The sequence below is a fragment of the Eschrichtius robustus genome, chromosome 20 (assembly GCF_028021215.1).
Source record: "Eschrichtius robustus isolate mEscRob2 chromosome 20, mEscRob2.pri, whole genome shotgun sequence".
In the NCBI taxonomy this organism is placed as follows: domain Eukaryota; kingdom Metazoa; phylum Chordata; class Mammalia; order Artiodactyla; family Eschrichtiidae; genus Eschrichtius; species Eschrichtius robustus.
In genome coordinates this window covers 26611075-26626964 of record NC_090843.1, presented here as the reverse complement: position 1 = coordinate 26626964, position 15890 = coordinate 26611075, and the positions used below count along the sequence as shown (strand labels likewise).

At 52.8% G+C, this 15890-nt stretch overlaps 1 protein-coding gene across 3 annotated transcripts; it reads left to right on the top strand.

The window, feature by feature from the left end:
* The first annotated feature begins 4189 nt into the window (after positions 1-4189).
* CDK5RAP3 (CDK5 regulatory subunit associated protein 3) lies at positions 4190-13886 on the top strand. 3 transcript variants are annotated; one of them, XM_068530851.1, is made up of 14 exons: positions 4190-4272; positions 4514-4559; positions 6673-6804; positions 7086-7186; positions 7550-7598; positions 8267-8445; positions 8671-8807; positions 8971-9115; positions 9500-9610; positions 10306-10384; positions 10961-11049; positions 12368-12573; positions 13301-13472; positions 13563-13886. In XM_068530851.1, the coding sequence occupies exons 1-14, from the start codon at positions 4267-4269 to the stop codon at positions 13626-13628; spliced, it is 1518 nt and encodes a 505-aa protein (XP_068386952.1). In that variant the 5' UTR covers positions 4190-4266; the 3' UTR covers positions 13629-13886. The 3 variants fall into 3 exon arrangements, with proteins under 3 accessions (XP_068386952.1, XP_068386954.1, XP_068386953.1); XM_068530852.1 differs by lacking the exon at positions 4190-4272 and adding an exon at positions 4284-4296; XM_068530853.1 differs by lacking the exon at positions 4514-4559 and having other exon boundaries at positions 4222-4272.
* The last annotated feature ends 2004 nt before the right edge of the window (positions 13887-15890 follow it).

Below are 15890 nucleotides of genomic sequence, written 5' to 3'. Positions count from 1 at the left end.
ATGAACACAGGGCTAGGCTCCGGGTGTGCTGTCACGGGATTTAGAATGTGGTGGGCCCCTCACACATCATACCATCACTTTCTTTGAGGGCTGGGACCATGTCTTCATGTTAAGGTCCCCAGCACCTTGGCAAACAGTGCTTGACAAATAGACGGTAACTAACACTGAACTGCATGGGAAAGGAAGCTGATAGATGAGTGGTTTGGCAGTGGACTTGGTTTTCCTTCCCTTGGAAGAGCAGATTCCCTCTACCTGCCATGATGGGGATGATGAAATAATGAAATGCAGTGGCATCCTTAGAAGATGAAACCTTGGACCCAATTCATGAAGCCACCCAGTGAGTTGTTTTCCCCCAGATGACTAACAAAGGTGAAGGGATGGGGAGGGCACAGTGGCCAGGGTTTATAGGGCAATTACTGGCCCCAGAGGACGACCCAGCTGACTGGGCCCTCATAGGCCTTCTGGCCTGTGTTAACTCGTGAAGCCAACCAGCCCTGACATCTTCGCCTCAAATTCCTCCCTGTCACTCCAAGTGACTCCAAGTCCTGAGCTGTAGGGGGGAAGTGAGGAATAGAGTTGGAGAATGCACAACCCGCCCCCCAGACCAAGTGATCATGGTCCCCACTCATCACTAAAGACCTTCCTGCACCAGCGGCACCTTCTCTCATTCCTTCCTTCACAAGCATCCATCAAGCACCTGACACTCAACATGGGGTGTCATGCCAGGTGCTAGGGTTACAGAGATGAACAGGCCTGTACTCCCTGCCCACACGGTGCTCACTGACTAGTTACGGAGACAGACTGAAAAAACCAACCCCGAGACTACACTGTAAGCAGCAAGAGGCCCAGCTGAGGAGGCTGAGTTTCCAGAGTTTTCAGCCCAGCAGGCAGATACACCACACACACGCGTGCACACACACACACACACACAGCACAGTCAGTGTGGCTGTGAGCAAACACACACAAGACATGGACCATAAAGTCATAAACCTATGGGAGATAAATGTCTGAATGTCAAGGGTAAGCCCTCCTTTTATGGATATTGCAGGAACATAAGTAATGGGCCTTCTTGCCCGGAATGGGGCGTGGTAAGAAAGAACTCTGGAAAAGGGCAGGGACTGCCAGGGTGAGGGTGCTAAGTGTCTGACACAACCACAGGGGAGAAAGTGGGAATCAGGCCGAAGAGGAGGGAGGAAGAGGCCTGCGCCTGTGGTGGCCGAGCTGTGGTGCTTGAATGGAGCAGGCAGGGCTGCCGGAGAAGCCACATCCCACGGAGAACAAGAATGAGGACTGGGGAGCCAGACAGGCCTGGGTTTGGATCCCAGCCTCACCAACTCCAGCTCTATGATCTTGGACAAGTTACTTAATTCCCTAAGCTTTGGCTCCCTTGCCTTTAAAATCTGCCTAATAACAGTACCCACATTATAAGGTTTGTTTGGAAGGATCAAATTCGATAAGGCTTGTAAAACATTTAGATCTACACTGGCACAGGGCACATGACTATCGCTTAATAAGCAAACAAACAACAACAACAAAGGATGACAAGGCAGTCTGCATACATACCACCCTGGGGCTCTGTGCTTTCCTGTCCAAAGCCGCCACAGGCCTGCTCTATCCTTCCTCACCTTCCTATGTGCTGCCTCACCCCCACCTGCTATATCAGCAGAGAATTGAGAGATTCACAGCCAGAAGCCTTTCACAGCCTCTCCCTGCCACTTTCCAGATGATGGGAGTCCCGAAGACCTCGATGCCCTGAATGCCAGACCACTTGTGTGCTTATCTGCCCATCGGCCCTGAGGTTCTCTATGGCCTCAGAAAAGGACAGACTGTGCAGATACTGTGCAAAATCCACACTCCTACGCTCTCCGGGGCCACCACCCTGAGGCCAGCAGCCAGGCAGAGCTGCACCCTGAGGCCAGCAGCCAGGCAGAGCTGTTCTCAAACATCCTTCTGCCCCACATGAGCCACCCGGGGTGCTGTGGGGGCGGGGAGGTGAAGTGCTGGTGGTCTCTGCCTCCACCAACCCACCAGCGCTGGGCCTTCTAGACTCCTCCTGCCCTGCCCTGCCTGTTGGTTCAAGGAGGAAAGATGCACCTTGAGGGTAGGGCAGGGCCATGTTTCCTGGGATGTCCCAGGGAGCCAGGAACACATAGTTGGAGCCCGGTAAGTGTTTGTTTAATCATGGGGGAGCCCCGGCAATTCCTATAGCCTGAGTCAGGACTCTAAGATGGGAGCCAAATTCCCACGAGAGAGCCCTGAAGAGGCCCTTAGTTCTGCCCTATGAACCATTTTTACGGAAGTCTTTCAACCCATTCTATAAAAATAATGATTAATGTTTCATACACACACATACTCACACCCACACAGTTTGCAGATAATGAGAAAAATCTATGAAAGCATGTTGTAAGCTATAAAGAATTACGTACATCTAGTATGTTTATTTGTTTAGGTTTGTAAATAGAAATACTCTGAGATGGTCAGGATAGGTGTTATCTCCATGTTGAGGAAACCGTGGCTGGCAGAGAGCTTATGGAAATGGTCCAAGATCTCACTGGGCAGGAATCTAGGTCTTCTTGCTGCCCTATCACATCACACAGTTCAATAAAAAATTTACTAAGTCCCAAGTGATGAGACGGGGCAGAGCGGGGAGGGGGGGGGGAGGGGGGGGTCATTTAGAAAGACCCAGGCAGAACCCCCTTGAGGAGCTAACAACCTGGAAGGGGAGGGATGCAAAATGGCACACCCAGCCCTGTGAGATCCCCAGCCCGCCCTCTCTCCTCACCCTCCCCACTTCTTGCCCAATCTCATGCCCTCTCTCAGCTTCAGCCACCACCTGGACCACAGATCAGTCAGCCTACGGCTCTCCAAAGCTGCATCCCCAGTCCCCTGAACTCCAGAGCTACAGACCCAAGTGCCTCCTGCACACTTGCCACCTGGGGGTCTCCCAGGGCCACCAACCCCACAAATTCAAAGCTGATACGCCCTCCTCCTCAACCCCTGCTCAGCATCCTGCATCCCTGTCTTAGGTGGAGGCACTCGCATCCAACCACCTAGGTGTCATCCTGCTGTCCCCCAACCACACAGCCAATCAAATGCCAAGTCCTGTCCATTTTCCTCCAAAACATCTCTGAAATCCAGTCCTTCTCTTCCTCCTCATGCCTCTGTCCCAGGTCAGGCTCTAACTCCTGCATGATAACCTCCTGACAGTCTTATCTCCCACGAATCCATCTTCTTTGCAGTCAATCTGCACAGGTCTCTCCTGTCTCAAGGCTCAAACCCTTAAAACCCTCCAATGGTTCCCCTCTGTCTGCAGGGGTGAAGTCCAAGTTCCTTCGTGAGATGATATGATACGATACTACCCTTCCACCTCTACAGTCTGTTGTGCCTCAAACCTTTCACGGCACAGAGGCTGGCCTGCCTGCAGGGCCGGCTTCATGCGTGTGAGACCTCTGCAGTTCATATTTTTTAACAAGGGCATTTTAATTTTGCACTGGACCCCGCCAATTATTTTGCTAGTCCTGCCTGCCTGTTTTTCCCTACACCCCCTTGCAGTTTGTGGCCTGCAAAATTTTGTACAGTCTCCTCCACCCAGAGCACCCCTCCCACATCACCCTCTTTCTGCCGCTCTTCTTTTAACACTCAGTTTAGGTGTTATCTTTGGGACGCCTCCCTTGACCCTCCTCCCTCCCGATCCCTGCCCTAATCACACAACACATAGCAGGTGTTCAACACTTGTCTATTACATAAACTGAGAAGGCAATGTGTGACAAGTGCCACAAGAGACCTTCAAACTACGATCGATCGATCGACGGTAAAGCAAGGCAAGGCGAGAGAAGGCATTTCTAACGACCTCCAGGTTGTTCAGGGCGGCGCTAGGACCTTGTCCGCAGACGCGTTAATCCTTGAGCAGAGGGCTCTACTCCTGCCTGTCCGGAAGCGGCCGGGATCGGCTCTTGGGCGCCGCCTGCCGCAATCGCGTCGCCACTGCAGCCCTTTCCTGGCGCCCCCGCCCCTCCACGGCCGTGAGCCCGCCTCGCGCCTCCCATTGGCTGTCTCCTCTTCTCCCGCCCTTCCCGGGCTCAGCCACTCGGAGCCCCGGGGTGGGTGGGGCTTGAAGCCCGGGTGGAGCGCGCGCCCCGATTGGCTCTGAGGAAGGCGGTGACGTGGCCGGAGGAGACCTAAACTGAAGCTCAGCCACACCACCACTGGATTAGTGGTAGGCGGGGCGGGCCTGGGTCGGCGGCCGGAAGCGGAAGTGGAGGAAAGATGCAGGTGGGGGGGACAGTAGTTGGGGAGGTGAGGGGCTGGGGAGGTGAGGGGCTGGGTTGGGACCCCTGAACTGAGTTCAGCCCGCCCGTCCCTGACCTGCTTCCTGGGCTCCCTCCGGCGCGCGGCCCTCCCCGGCCCGTCGTGCTGGCCCCGCAGGGTGGCGGTTGGGTCGGTGAAATGAGCGCGCGAGTGGCTTGTTCGCACCCAGGACTCACGCCCCGTTCCCCGCCGTGTTTCCCGCCAGGACCATCAGCACGTGCCCATCGACATCCAGACCAGCAAACTGCTCGGTAGGAGGGGGCACCTCCGCTCAGCCAGCTGTCAGGGGGAGCCCTGGCCCCTTTGCCCCTTGTCACCAACAGCTGGAGCCCCGACGTCCTTGCAAGGCCCCTGTTGAGGCACTGACCACTCGCCCTGTTCTATGCGCCCATCTGTGGCCGGATTGCCCCGCTAAGAGGAGCGGGAAGGAAACAGACATAGAGTCTGTACTTGACCTGTGTTTTCTACTTTAACATTTATAACATGTGTTGTCAATCATATCTTTCAGGCACAGAGAGGGTGAGGGCTTACCTTAAAGATGGTAAGCTACTGAATGGCAGATCTGAAGTTAGGCAGAACCTAAGTCTGTCAGGTTCCAGTATCTATGCTTTTTGTATTATGCCGCAAAAAAACCTTTTTTAAAAAAAAAAAAGGTTCCATCTCCCCTTGATTTTAGGAGGAAGAGGGACATAGATCCAGTTGGAAAGAAAAACCTTTTAGTGGCCAGGCCATCTCCCTGCCATCTGTATCTGATCTATATACCTCCTCCCCAGTTCAGAGCCAGGGAAGGACCTCTTCATTCTGACCCCTCCAGGGCCACGCACAGCTCTTGGGTTTGTTTTTTTATATATATATATAAATGTATTTATTTATTTTTGGCTGCGTTGGGTCTTCGTTGCTGCGCGTGGGCTTTCTCTAGTTGCGGCCAGTGGGGGCTACTCGTTATGGTGCGCGGGCTTCTCTTGTTGCGGAGCACGGGCTCTAGGTGCGCGGGCTACAGTAGTTGTGGCACGTGGGCTCAGTAGTTGTGGCTCACGGGCTCTAGAGCGCAGGCTCAGTAGTTGTGGCGCACGGGCTTAGTTGCTCCACGGCATGTGGGATCTTCCCGGACCAGGGCTCGAACCCGTGTCCCCTGCATTGGCAGGCGGATTCTTAACCACTGCGCCACCAGGGAAGCCCTGGATTAATTGTTTGATGCTGGTTTGTCATTAAGATGACATCTGTTTGCCTCATCTCTTTGCTTCTACTACTGTGACGTCTACAGAATTTTTCTTTCTGAAGATTTTAGAGGACTACAGTGGAGGGAATATAACTGATAACTAATGTGGGCCCTCAGTGTTTGACCAACTGGCAGATTTATTAACAAGGGCAAGGTGGCCACTTAGTGGAGCTTCTTTAGTTTCATTGCAGATTTTTCTCAGCTCTTCAGCACACGTACACTCTTGATGTCATGAAAAGGACCAATAAAACAACAACCATTTATTGAAGGTTTATTCTATACAAGGTGCTGTTTTATGTGCTTGACATTATGAAAATGAAGATCACTACAATTCATTGAGCCCTTGCCATGTGACACAGCGCTCAGTGTTTTACCTTCATTCCCCCTTGTACTCAGTATGTTTATCATCCCCATTTTACATGTAGGGAAACTGAGGCACAGAGAGGTTGAGAGACTTGCCCAGGAAAGTTGATAATTAGAAGTCAGGACCATCTGACCACAAAGTCTAGCTCTTAGCTCTCTCCGACTGAGGAAATGTACATGGCTCTTATCCACCTATACTCTCTACTAAAAACACAGATCTGGGCCCAGAATCCAGGAGGTCAGTCACATGGGTATTCATGTGTGCAGGATGGTACTTCACTGGTAAGAAGAGACCAGTGTTATCTAGTCCTTAGGGCGCTGTAGGTAGTAGGGGCTTTGCAGTTGTTCATTCATCTGGTATTTGGCATAACCATCTTGTATTTTCCATTGTCATGGTTAATCCCAGCCCTGAGGAAGTGGAAGTTGAATAGCGTCTGCTGTCAGTAAGAAAGATATAATTATCCGTGGAAGCAAAAACATCATGGAGAATATGGTCCAAATTGGCACTTTGATGTCAGGACCAATTTAAAGTTTTACTTTATCCCTGTGTTGAGGCAATCGCTTTATAAAAGTCACACTGTGGATGAAGTCAGGTTGCCGGAGTCTGTTTAGCCCCAGGCATCCCTTTGGGCCTGTCTTCGTTCCCATCTTCCCGTGACCCCCACACCTTAACCAATATGAATACAACTTTTAGCCAGTGCCTTAGCATATTTCACTTGAATCAGTGATGGAATTTTGGCCATGGGAATGGGAATGCTGTGATTTGGGTGTTTCTCCTGTAGACTGGCTGGTGGACAGAAGGCACTGCAACCTGAAATGGCAGAGTCTGGTGTTGACCATCCGAGAGAAGATCAATGCCGCCATCCAGGACATGCCAGAGAGCCAAGAGATCGCCCAGCTGCTCTCTGGATCCTGTGAGTGCTTTGGGGCTACATTACTGGACACCCCCTCTTTCCTGGGGCGGTATATATCAGCTGAGCTGCTCCCTTTTCTATAGCCATAGGGCTGACCCCTAAAGAAAGAGAGGTTTTTATTTGGGGTATAGATGCTTGTTTCTTTCAACACAAAATGATGAAGGGGAGAGCTATGCCTGCTAAAGTTACTAGCATATACGTGAGTCAGCCATGCATGGTGGCCACAGTGGGTGGGGAAGACACTGTAATTCTCAAAGTCTTTGTTCTCCCTTGCTTTCCAGACATTCATTACTTCCACTGCCTAAGAATTGTGGAGCTTCTCAAAGGCACTGAAGCCTCCACAAAAAATATTTTTGGCCGGTACTCTTCACAGCGAATGAAGGCAAGTGTGGGCGACGGTGGTAACACGCAGCTGGAGACCTCCAGTCCAGAGGGTCAGAGCCTGTCTGGTCTCACCGAGGATCCAGTGGAGACGCCTACATGGAATATTTCCTCAACTTTCTCTCCGTCCCCACAGTTTATGCCAAAAGTAGATCCTACCCCTGGGTTTACATTTGCTTTGGGGATCGCTTGTTGGCACCACACTCTTAAAATAAAGTGGGTGGTCCAGCCAGGATTATGAAGGAGGACGAGGAGTTTGATGTGATGCAGAGACTGGGAGAGCCTCCCGGTTGGGGGACTGAGCTGGGATGCACTCAGCGGCTGCTGAGTGCTGTTCAGGCCCACTTCCTGTTTCTTTTCTTAGGATTGGCAGGAGATTGTAGCCCTATATGAGAAGGACAACACCTACCTAGGTAAGGTGGCCCAGCCCAGGAGTCCCAGTGTCCATGGGGAGGTCCACTCCCCAAGTTCTGAGACAGTGGGCTTCTAGGAGGCACAGTTCACGTGGGGGAAGAGGCGGGGGTGTAGATGTCTGTGAGGTTGGAAAATAAATTCCACGAAGAGTGTTGGGAGGAGGATGACCACCAGGCAGGTCGTGGGCATTTGCCAAGCAGGTGTGTGCAGATCTTCCACCCGCACCTCCTGGTGACCGACTCCCTCTGCACCCCTGTGCTCCACTGAGCACAAGAGGCACGGGTTGTCCTGGGAGCTGTATCAGGGGCCTGAGGGAGTAACTAAAGGGCTGACTGTAGTTTGGGTTGTGTTTTCTAATAGTATAAATAATTATAATAGCTAATATTGACCGAACACCTACTAAATGCAAGGAATCATACTTGTGTTTTATATGGATTCTCTCTCTTGATCTTCATGATAACTATTATTGCTCCTGTTTTGTAGCTGAGGATTGGATTAGAGAGGTTAAACGACTGTCTTAGGTTCCACAGCCAGGAAGGGGAAGAGCTGGGAGGCCAACCCCGTGCTCTTCGCCACCCGACTAGGGTGTGTTTGTGCGTGTCCTTGGGGCATGCCTGCCTTATGGTGTGCAGATCTGGGGTGAACTTCCTGGGCCCTTCTTTCTCAGTGGAACTCTCCAGCCTCCTGGTTCGGAACGTCACCTACGAGATCCCCTCCCTGAAGAAGCAGATCGCCAAGTGCCAGCAGCTGCAGCAAGAATACAGCCGCAAGGAGGAGGAGGGCCAGGCGGGGGCTGCCGAGATGCGGGAGCAGTTCTACCACTCGTGCAAGCAGTATGGCATCACGGTGAGCGGCGGGTACTTGCCGTGGCAGGAGGACGGACACCTGGGGCCTCTGTCTGTCTTCCTGGGCCCAACGCCTTTGCTTCTGGGAAGGGCTTCCCTCTCCGCCTGGTTGGGCCCTTCTCAGGCCATTTTCTTGCCTGTCTCTAATCTTCAGGCGTATTCTTTAATCTGTTGTACTCTGCTTCCCACCACTTCTGTCTAAGCCCACCTCGTGGATCCTCTCTAGGGGGACAACGTCCAAAGAGAACTGCTGGCCCTGGTGAAGGACCTGCCGAGTCAGTTGGCTGAGATTGGGGCGGCGGCCCAGTCCCTGGGGGAAGCCATCGACCTGTACCAGGCCTGTGTGGGGTTTGTGTGTGAAAGGTACCGAGGGCCTGTTTCTCCCCAGCGGGGGGGACAGTTTAGCTTCTTCCCCAGCGGTGCTCTCTTCTCCACTTGTATTTTCCCCACGTGACATTTGAGAGGCCGGGCCCATGCTGGCCTCATGAGTGGGCAGCGGGAAGGTCAGCTGCCTCCTCCGTTGCAGCCCCACAGAGCAGGTGCTGCCGATGCTACGGTTTGTGCAGACGCGGGGGAACTGCACGGTGTATGAGTGGAGGACGGGCACGGAGCCCTCGGTGGTGGAGCGGCCGCACCTCGAGGAGCCCCCTGAGCAGGTGGAAGAAGACGCGGTAAGACAGGCCTAGTAAGAGCCGCTTCCTCCCCTCCTACGCCGTCCACACCCCACTTGAATTCAGAGTCCAGAGGGAAGAAAGGTGTATTCCTGTGAGAGAAACTGTAGGTGGAAGGGCCCAGAAGGCCCTACCCCTTTATTTTTCTGGCTTTCTTGAGACCAGAGAATAGATGAGTTCTGAAGAGGCTCAGCAAGCTGGTCAACTTTGAACTGGGACCCTTTCAGTCCCCTGAGCTCTCTGAAGATGGGCTCTCCTTTGGGAACTTGGAGGCCATTATGCTTAAACAGCGCACTCCCTACTGAAAGCAGCTGAGGCCTAGGGGAAGGCAGCCCCCTTTATTCACCCATCTTCTGCGAGCTAACACTTTTTTCCCCCTTCCAGATTGACTGGGGCGACTTTGGGGTGGAGGTGGCGTCTGAAGGGGCTGACTCTGGCATCTCTGCCCAGCCTGCTGGAATTGACTGGGGCATCTCCCTGGAATCGGACTCAAAGGTTAGGATGCCCTCTCGGTCCATCTCTCTGAGGACTTTCTGTGATTGCTGCTTTGGTGATAAGAAAAGTGTTGTCTCTGTCTTTAAAGACATCACATGAAGTTCATAGTTCTTGGACCAGGTGTAGTCCAGTGTGGGGCAGAGTTTCCAAAGTGACATATCAGAGGTTTGACCTCTTCCTTCTGGTGTTCGGGGCAGGTATGGGGATATAGGCAGGTGGTACCTACATGCACGGGCCCATAGTGCCATCTTTGCCACCTCCATCAGGGCTGCAATGTGCCGTCATTGAATTTTTTTTTTTTTTTTAGAGCAATTTTCTTTTTTTTCTTTTTTTAAATTTATTTACTTTTGGCTGCGTTGGGTCTTCGTTGCTGCACGCGGGCTTTCTCTAGTTGTGGTGAGCGGGGGCTACTCTTCATTGCGATGTGCAGGCTTCTCATTGTGTTGGCTTCTCTTGTTGCGGAGCGCGGGCTTCAGTAGTTAGTTGCGGCGCACGGCCTTAGTTGCTCTGCGACACGTGGGATCTTCCCGGACCAGGGCTCAAACCCGTGTCCCCTGCGTTGGCAGGCGGATTCTTAACCACTGCGCCACCAGGGAAGCCCCGTCATTGAACTTTTGAGGGCTTTGGTTTATTCCGGCTCCCTTTGCTGGGGAAAGTTCTCCCAACACTGCTGGGGTTCTTTACTCTCCACCCAGGAAGCTGGGGGTGATGAGGTAGACTGGGGAGACGATGCTGCTGCTCTGCAGATCACCGTGCTGGAAGCCGGAACCCAGGGTGAGTGCACCCCTCCCTGCAGCCCTGGCAGAGCCTGCCCCCGTGTCTCCAGAAGCAAAGAAAAAGTACACTGCCAAGATTGGGCTTCTCGGACGTTTGCCTGTTTTTTCAAAATCTTGATGATGTGAGTGCAGGCGGATAGAGAGAAGTTCTTAAAATTAAATCTAGAAACTCTCAACTCTCTGGATACTGGATGTGGGTCAGCTGTTCCCTGGGGAGGTTCCGAGAGGGCTGATAGGCTCTGAGGCCTGACCTGGCCCCACCCCCACCCCACAAGCTGAGAGTAGGGATCTGAGCCACTAGAGGGCAGTGCAGGATGAGACTTCACGCCCACTAGAGCGAAGGAACTTTCCATTCTTTGGAACTCAGCTCTGTGGTCCTCCTCACAGACTTGGGTTGGCACTAGTGCCTGATTAGGGCTGAGACAAATGGGAAAGGGTAACCCTTCCCACTTGGGTTGGAACAGGAAGTGGCCTTAGTGCAGTGTCTGTGTCTATATTAACCCACCAGGACTTCTCAAACTGAGAGTGTTCTCCAGTCCTCAGCAACTTTATCACTTCTCTCTCTTCCTGGCAGCTCCCAAAGGTGTTGCTAGGGGCCCAGATGCTCTGACACTTCTTGAATACCCTGAGACCCGGAATCAGTTCATCGATGAGCTTATGGAGGTACCTTTGTCCTCTGGGTGATGCGGGGGGAGGCCTGGCACCAGCATAGGCGGCATCGCTCCAGGTACCTTACTTGACCCTTCCTTTTTGTGTAAGGGTGCTGAGCACTTTCCTTGTTCTGGAGCAGGGACTCACATATTAGGATGCTCCCCCATTCATTCAACTGTGTTTATCATGTACTTCCTAAGCCCCTGGCACTGTCTGAGGTGCTGAGCAGCGAACAAATCAAAGTCCTTGACCTCATGGATCTTATATCCTAGTGGGGAAGGCAGACAAGAAACAAGACAAACAAGTAAAATATGTAGTATGTCAGGTGTTAACATAAGTGCCACGGAAAAAGAGAGCTGGGGAGGGAGATGGGGTTACTGGGAAGGGCTGCAGTTTTATGTTGGTGGTCAGGGAAGGTCTTGTTGCCAAGGTGACCAGTAAGTCAAGACCTGCAGGGGGTGCAGAGAGAGCCGTGCTGATATCTGGCAGAAGAGCTTTCCAGGCAAGGGGAGCAACGCAGAAGCTTTGAGGTGGGAGGTGTCCTGCACGTGTGATGAACAAGGAGGCCACTGTGGCTGAGCAGGGGAGCTGGGGGAAGTAGAAGAGCCCAGAGAGCTGAAGGGAGTCAGAAATTTGGCTTTTACTCTGAGGGAACTGGGAAGCTGTTGGAGGTTTGGAGCGACATGTTCTCATCTGTGTTTTAGTATCATTCCTGTGGCTAAAGTATCCAGCAACCTAGAGTAAGGAGCCAGTGTTCTCGGATCTTCTTTCTGGGACTGGGAAGCGGGGGGCTTGTCTTTGTTAATCTCTGGGTCTGTCCACTTCTTGGTGGCCTGCTGGCTGGGGAGGGCCTTATGGAAGGCCTTGTCCTCACCAGTCTAGTTCAAGTTTCCGTGGTCCAATAAAAGTGACAAGATATGCGGCTGGTTCTCAGATTCTTCCCAGCCTTTTCTTAATCCAGGGCTTCTCAAACATGGATTCCTATTCCCTGAATCTCATTCTTCCCATGGAGAGAAAATACCTTCACTGGGCAGAGAGAACCCTTTGAATCTCTGCATCGTAGTTATGTGCCCCATAGCCTGGGAGGAAGGAGAGGGGTCCAGGGCCAGGTAAGGCCTGAGACAGCAATGAGGGACTGAAGGGTGATGGTGGAGGCTGCCCCAAACTCCCACGTTATAGTTGGTGAGTTTTTAGCAATAAAAATGTTCAGAGGAAATAACTGCTCCTCAACCAGAATCTAACCCTCACCTTATTCTTCATTTTGACCAGCCTGAGGGCCTAGCTTCTGAGTTCTTTTCTCGGTTTGAACCAAATCCTCTTCTGTCCTCAGCTTGAGATCTTCTTGTCCCAGAGAGCAGTGGAGATGAGTGAGGAGGCAGACATCCTGTCCGTGAGCCAGTTCCAGCTGGCTCCAGCCATCCTGCAGGGCCAGACCAAAGCAAAGATGGTCACCATGGTGTCGGTACTGCAGGATCTGATTGGCCGGCTCACCAGTCTTCGAATGCAACACCTGTTTATGATCATGGCCTCACCAAGGTCTGGCTTTCCCCTTGTTGTTGGGCTGTTCAAGGGCATGCTGCAGGGCCCTGCCATCTCGGGCAGCCCTGACTCCTTTTTTTTTTATAAATGTATTTTCTTCCTTCCTTCCTTCCTTCCTTCCTCCCTTCCTTTTTTCCTTCCTTCCGTGTTGGGTCTTCATTGCTGCGCACGGGCTTTCTCTAGTGGCGGCAAGCAGGGGCTTCTCATTGCGGTGGCTTCTCGTGTTGCGGAGCACGGGCTCTAGGCACGTGGGCTTCAGTAGTTGTGGCTCGCGGGCTCTAGAGCTCAGGCTCAGTAGTTGTGGTGCACGGGCTTAGTTGCCCCGCGGCATGTGGGATCTTCCCAGACCAGGGCTCGAACCCGTGTCGCCTGCATTGGCAGGCAGATTCTTAACCACTGTGCCACCAGGGAAGCCCCAGCCCTGACTCCTTGTTTCCTCATCTCCATGACCGCTTAGACCTCATCCCTTCCTCCCATAACTGCACCATCCCAACTGGGGATGGCGGTTCTCTTTGGGGCAAGATGGGGTGGTTTGAGGTATGCAGGCAGAATCTGCTTCCCCTGTAGGATGGGGAAGCGGGAGTGGTACTCCTTGCAAGAAAGGATTGAAGGATGTGGAGGCTGAGAGGTCAATTAGAGACTTGGTTTCCTGAGCCTCAGCAGTTGGATGGGGACACCCAGGTTGCACAGCAACACCGAACCCTTACCTGAGTGCCCGGCCCAGGTATGTGGACCGAGTGACTGAGCTCCTCCAGCAGAAGCTGAAGCAGTCCCAGCTGCTGGTTTTGAAGAAAGAGCTGATGCTGCAGAAGCAGCAGGAAGCCCTTCGGGAGCAGGCGGCTCTGGAGCCCAAGCTGGACCTGCTGCTGGAGAAGACCAAGGAGCTGCAGAAGCTGGTGAGACAGGAAAGGCAAACCCGCCCAGTTGCTGCAGAATGAGGTCCCTTTGTCTCTGCTTCCTGCCCACTCTGTATCACTGTCTTTCAGATTGAAGCTGACATTTCGAAAAGGTACAATGGGCGCCCTGTGAACCTGATGGGAACCTCTCTGTGACACGCTCCCCGTTCTTCCTGCCTGTCTTCTCAGCCTTCAGGATGGAGGAGGGACAGCCAGGGGCCCTTCCCAGCCAGAGACTAGGCTGACTGGAGGACGGAAAGCCCCATGATGGAACCATCACCCAGATGGTTACCTTGGCACTCACTGTACTCTCTGCAAGAAGCTGTCTTAATTGGTCCTGTGACCCATCAGCCTCAAACCACAGCTTCTGCTCTTTCTCATTATCTAGTTGGACTTAATAAAAGAGGAAGGGACTCTTGTGTCACTACTGATAGTGCCGTTCTCCGGGCCTGGGGTTGAGGCTGCATGGGGTTCTTGATCCTGTGGAGTGCCAGGTTGGGGACTTTTCCTCTTTGCTTCTGGTGGCCGGGTGGTGGGGGGCCCGATTAGTATCTACAAATGGTTCAGCAAGGGGCTCTGGGGTAGTTGAGTCAGCTGGGCCCCTTTCTCTCCATAGCCAGGCCCAGACTGCCCCACTCAGGCCAGAAGCCCAAGGGGAGCAGTCAAGTGGCAGCCTTGTTGGAGCCAGCAAAGCTGTATTTTCCTTTTAATCACAGCTTACCTCTAGGCGGAGGGAAAATGCGGTTTGCGGAGGAAGGGTCTGATAAACAAGGTGGAGACAGGAGTTGTCACCTTCACAAGCTGCCTGTCCACTTCCTACCCATAACTGGCTGCTCTGTGATTGGGTAGAGCCCACCCCAGGCTAGCACCCTTCTCCCCGGCCACCTACCCATCCCCATTTCCCAGGAAGGGTAGGGGTTGGGGGTGGCCAGCAATTCGATTTTAATTTCATAGCAGAGCAGTTGATTCATGGCTCTTTGTCGCTGGCGTTGACTCCCGTAATGACTTTCCATCAAAATGAAAAGTGGAGTGACACCACTCATTATTCCTGCTGCTTGTTATCTCAGCTCTGGGGAGGGCCGCCCCCTCCCTGCTGCCTTTCAGCCGTCCTGGACAGTGAGTGATGGCCCCTATTAATCACCGACCCCGCGGACTCCAGCGGACACACGCTATCCAGAGGAGAGAGAGATAAGGCGGCATGAACTGCTCGAAGCCGCTCCTATCAATTAATGTCAGCCCATCGCTTCCCCCCAATCTTTGCCTGTTCACCTCCCTCCTTTTGGGGGGATTGAAAGTCTAGGAATTGAAGATGGGAAAATATTGGTGTGGAACGTCGAGGTAAAACTGTCCTTGGAATAGAAGGACATCGAGGGGCCTGAGCGGGCTGCATCCTGCCCTCAGCTGCTGTGAAGGCTTTCGGCGGGGGGCGCTGTCTGCGTCTCTCAGTCCCTTTCTCTCTGAGAGAATGTCCACTACCTCCTGGCCCACCTGTTCGGCGGCTGGCTCCATTGGCCTTCTGGCCTGCTCCTTGCAGCTGCCACCAGCTCACCGAGGCATGCTACGCTTGCCCACTCTAATGTCCCTCATCCAATCACCAGCTATTACATGGGCTCTTTGTTCACTGGCACCCGGCTTTGGGGAGAAGCCCTGTGGTCATGTGACCATGGCAGGCTGGGTTCAGGCCTCCAAAGCTCTTGCTTCTGCCCTCGCAGAGGAGTGCCTTGCTTGCCTTCTCTGCCCTGCCTGGGGCCGATGGGGGACGTCGGATGTGCTGAAATTTGGCCATCTTTGCAGGACAGGAAGTGGGTTTAATAGAAAGTTTTCTCAGCAGATTTTGGACACCTTGGTAAGCAGTGGGGCTAGGGGACTGTTCTCTCAGAGCAATTGGGCTCATTTCACTGCTTATCTGGTGAAACGAAGGCCCACTCAACCCCTAGGTTCATGTAACTGGTTTCTTAAAAGCCTTTGACTCCATAACATTGGGTTTATTCTCCAGAATCTTTAGCCCCATTTGGCTTTGACCCTGTGCTTTGCTTCCTGGGTCCCACTTTCCCGACCACCCTATGGCACTGAAGATCCCACCTGGCTGTTTGACCCCACAGGAGGGCAGCTCTGTGTCCTTCCGATCTGCTCCCAGATTTCCCTGAGCATCACTCTGATTGCATTTAGGTTCCTGCTTGTTCGTCTCAGAGTTGCCTCAGAAGTTGTGAGAATTAAATGAGTTAATGTGCGCAGAGCTCTTAGAACAGTGCCTGGCACAGAGTAAGTGCTCACTGGACAAATGTGAGCTCTTATTTTGGGTTTGTGAAACAATGCTAAGGACTCTTCATTCTGTTTCCTTCTTGGAAGGGGGAGGCGAGAGGCTCCTTGTAGAGCTTGAAGACCAAGTTCTGAGCAGTCAGGTTTCTGGAATTGCCA

Excerpts from the sequence above, each read along its gene's own strand:
- CDK5RAP3 (XM_068530851.1), top strand. Across the intron at positions 7,599-8,266 it reads GAAGGACAACACCTACCTAG|TGGAACTCTCCAGCCTCCTG; the intron begins GTAAGGTGGCCC and ends CTTCTTTCTCAG. Across the intron at positions 13,473-13,562 it reads CCAAGGAGCTGCAGAAGCTG|ATTGAAGCTGACATTTCGAA; the intron begins GTGAGACAGGAA and ends ACTGTCTTTCAG.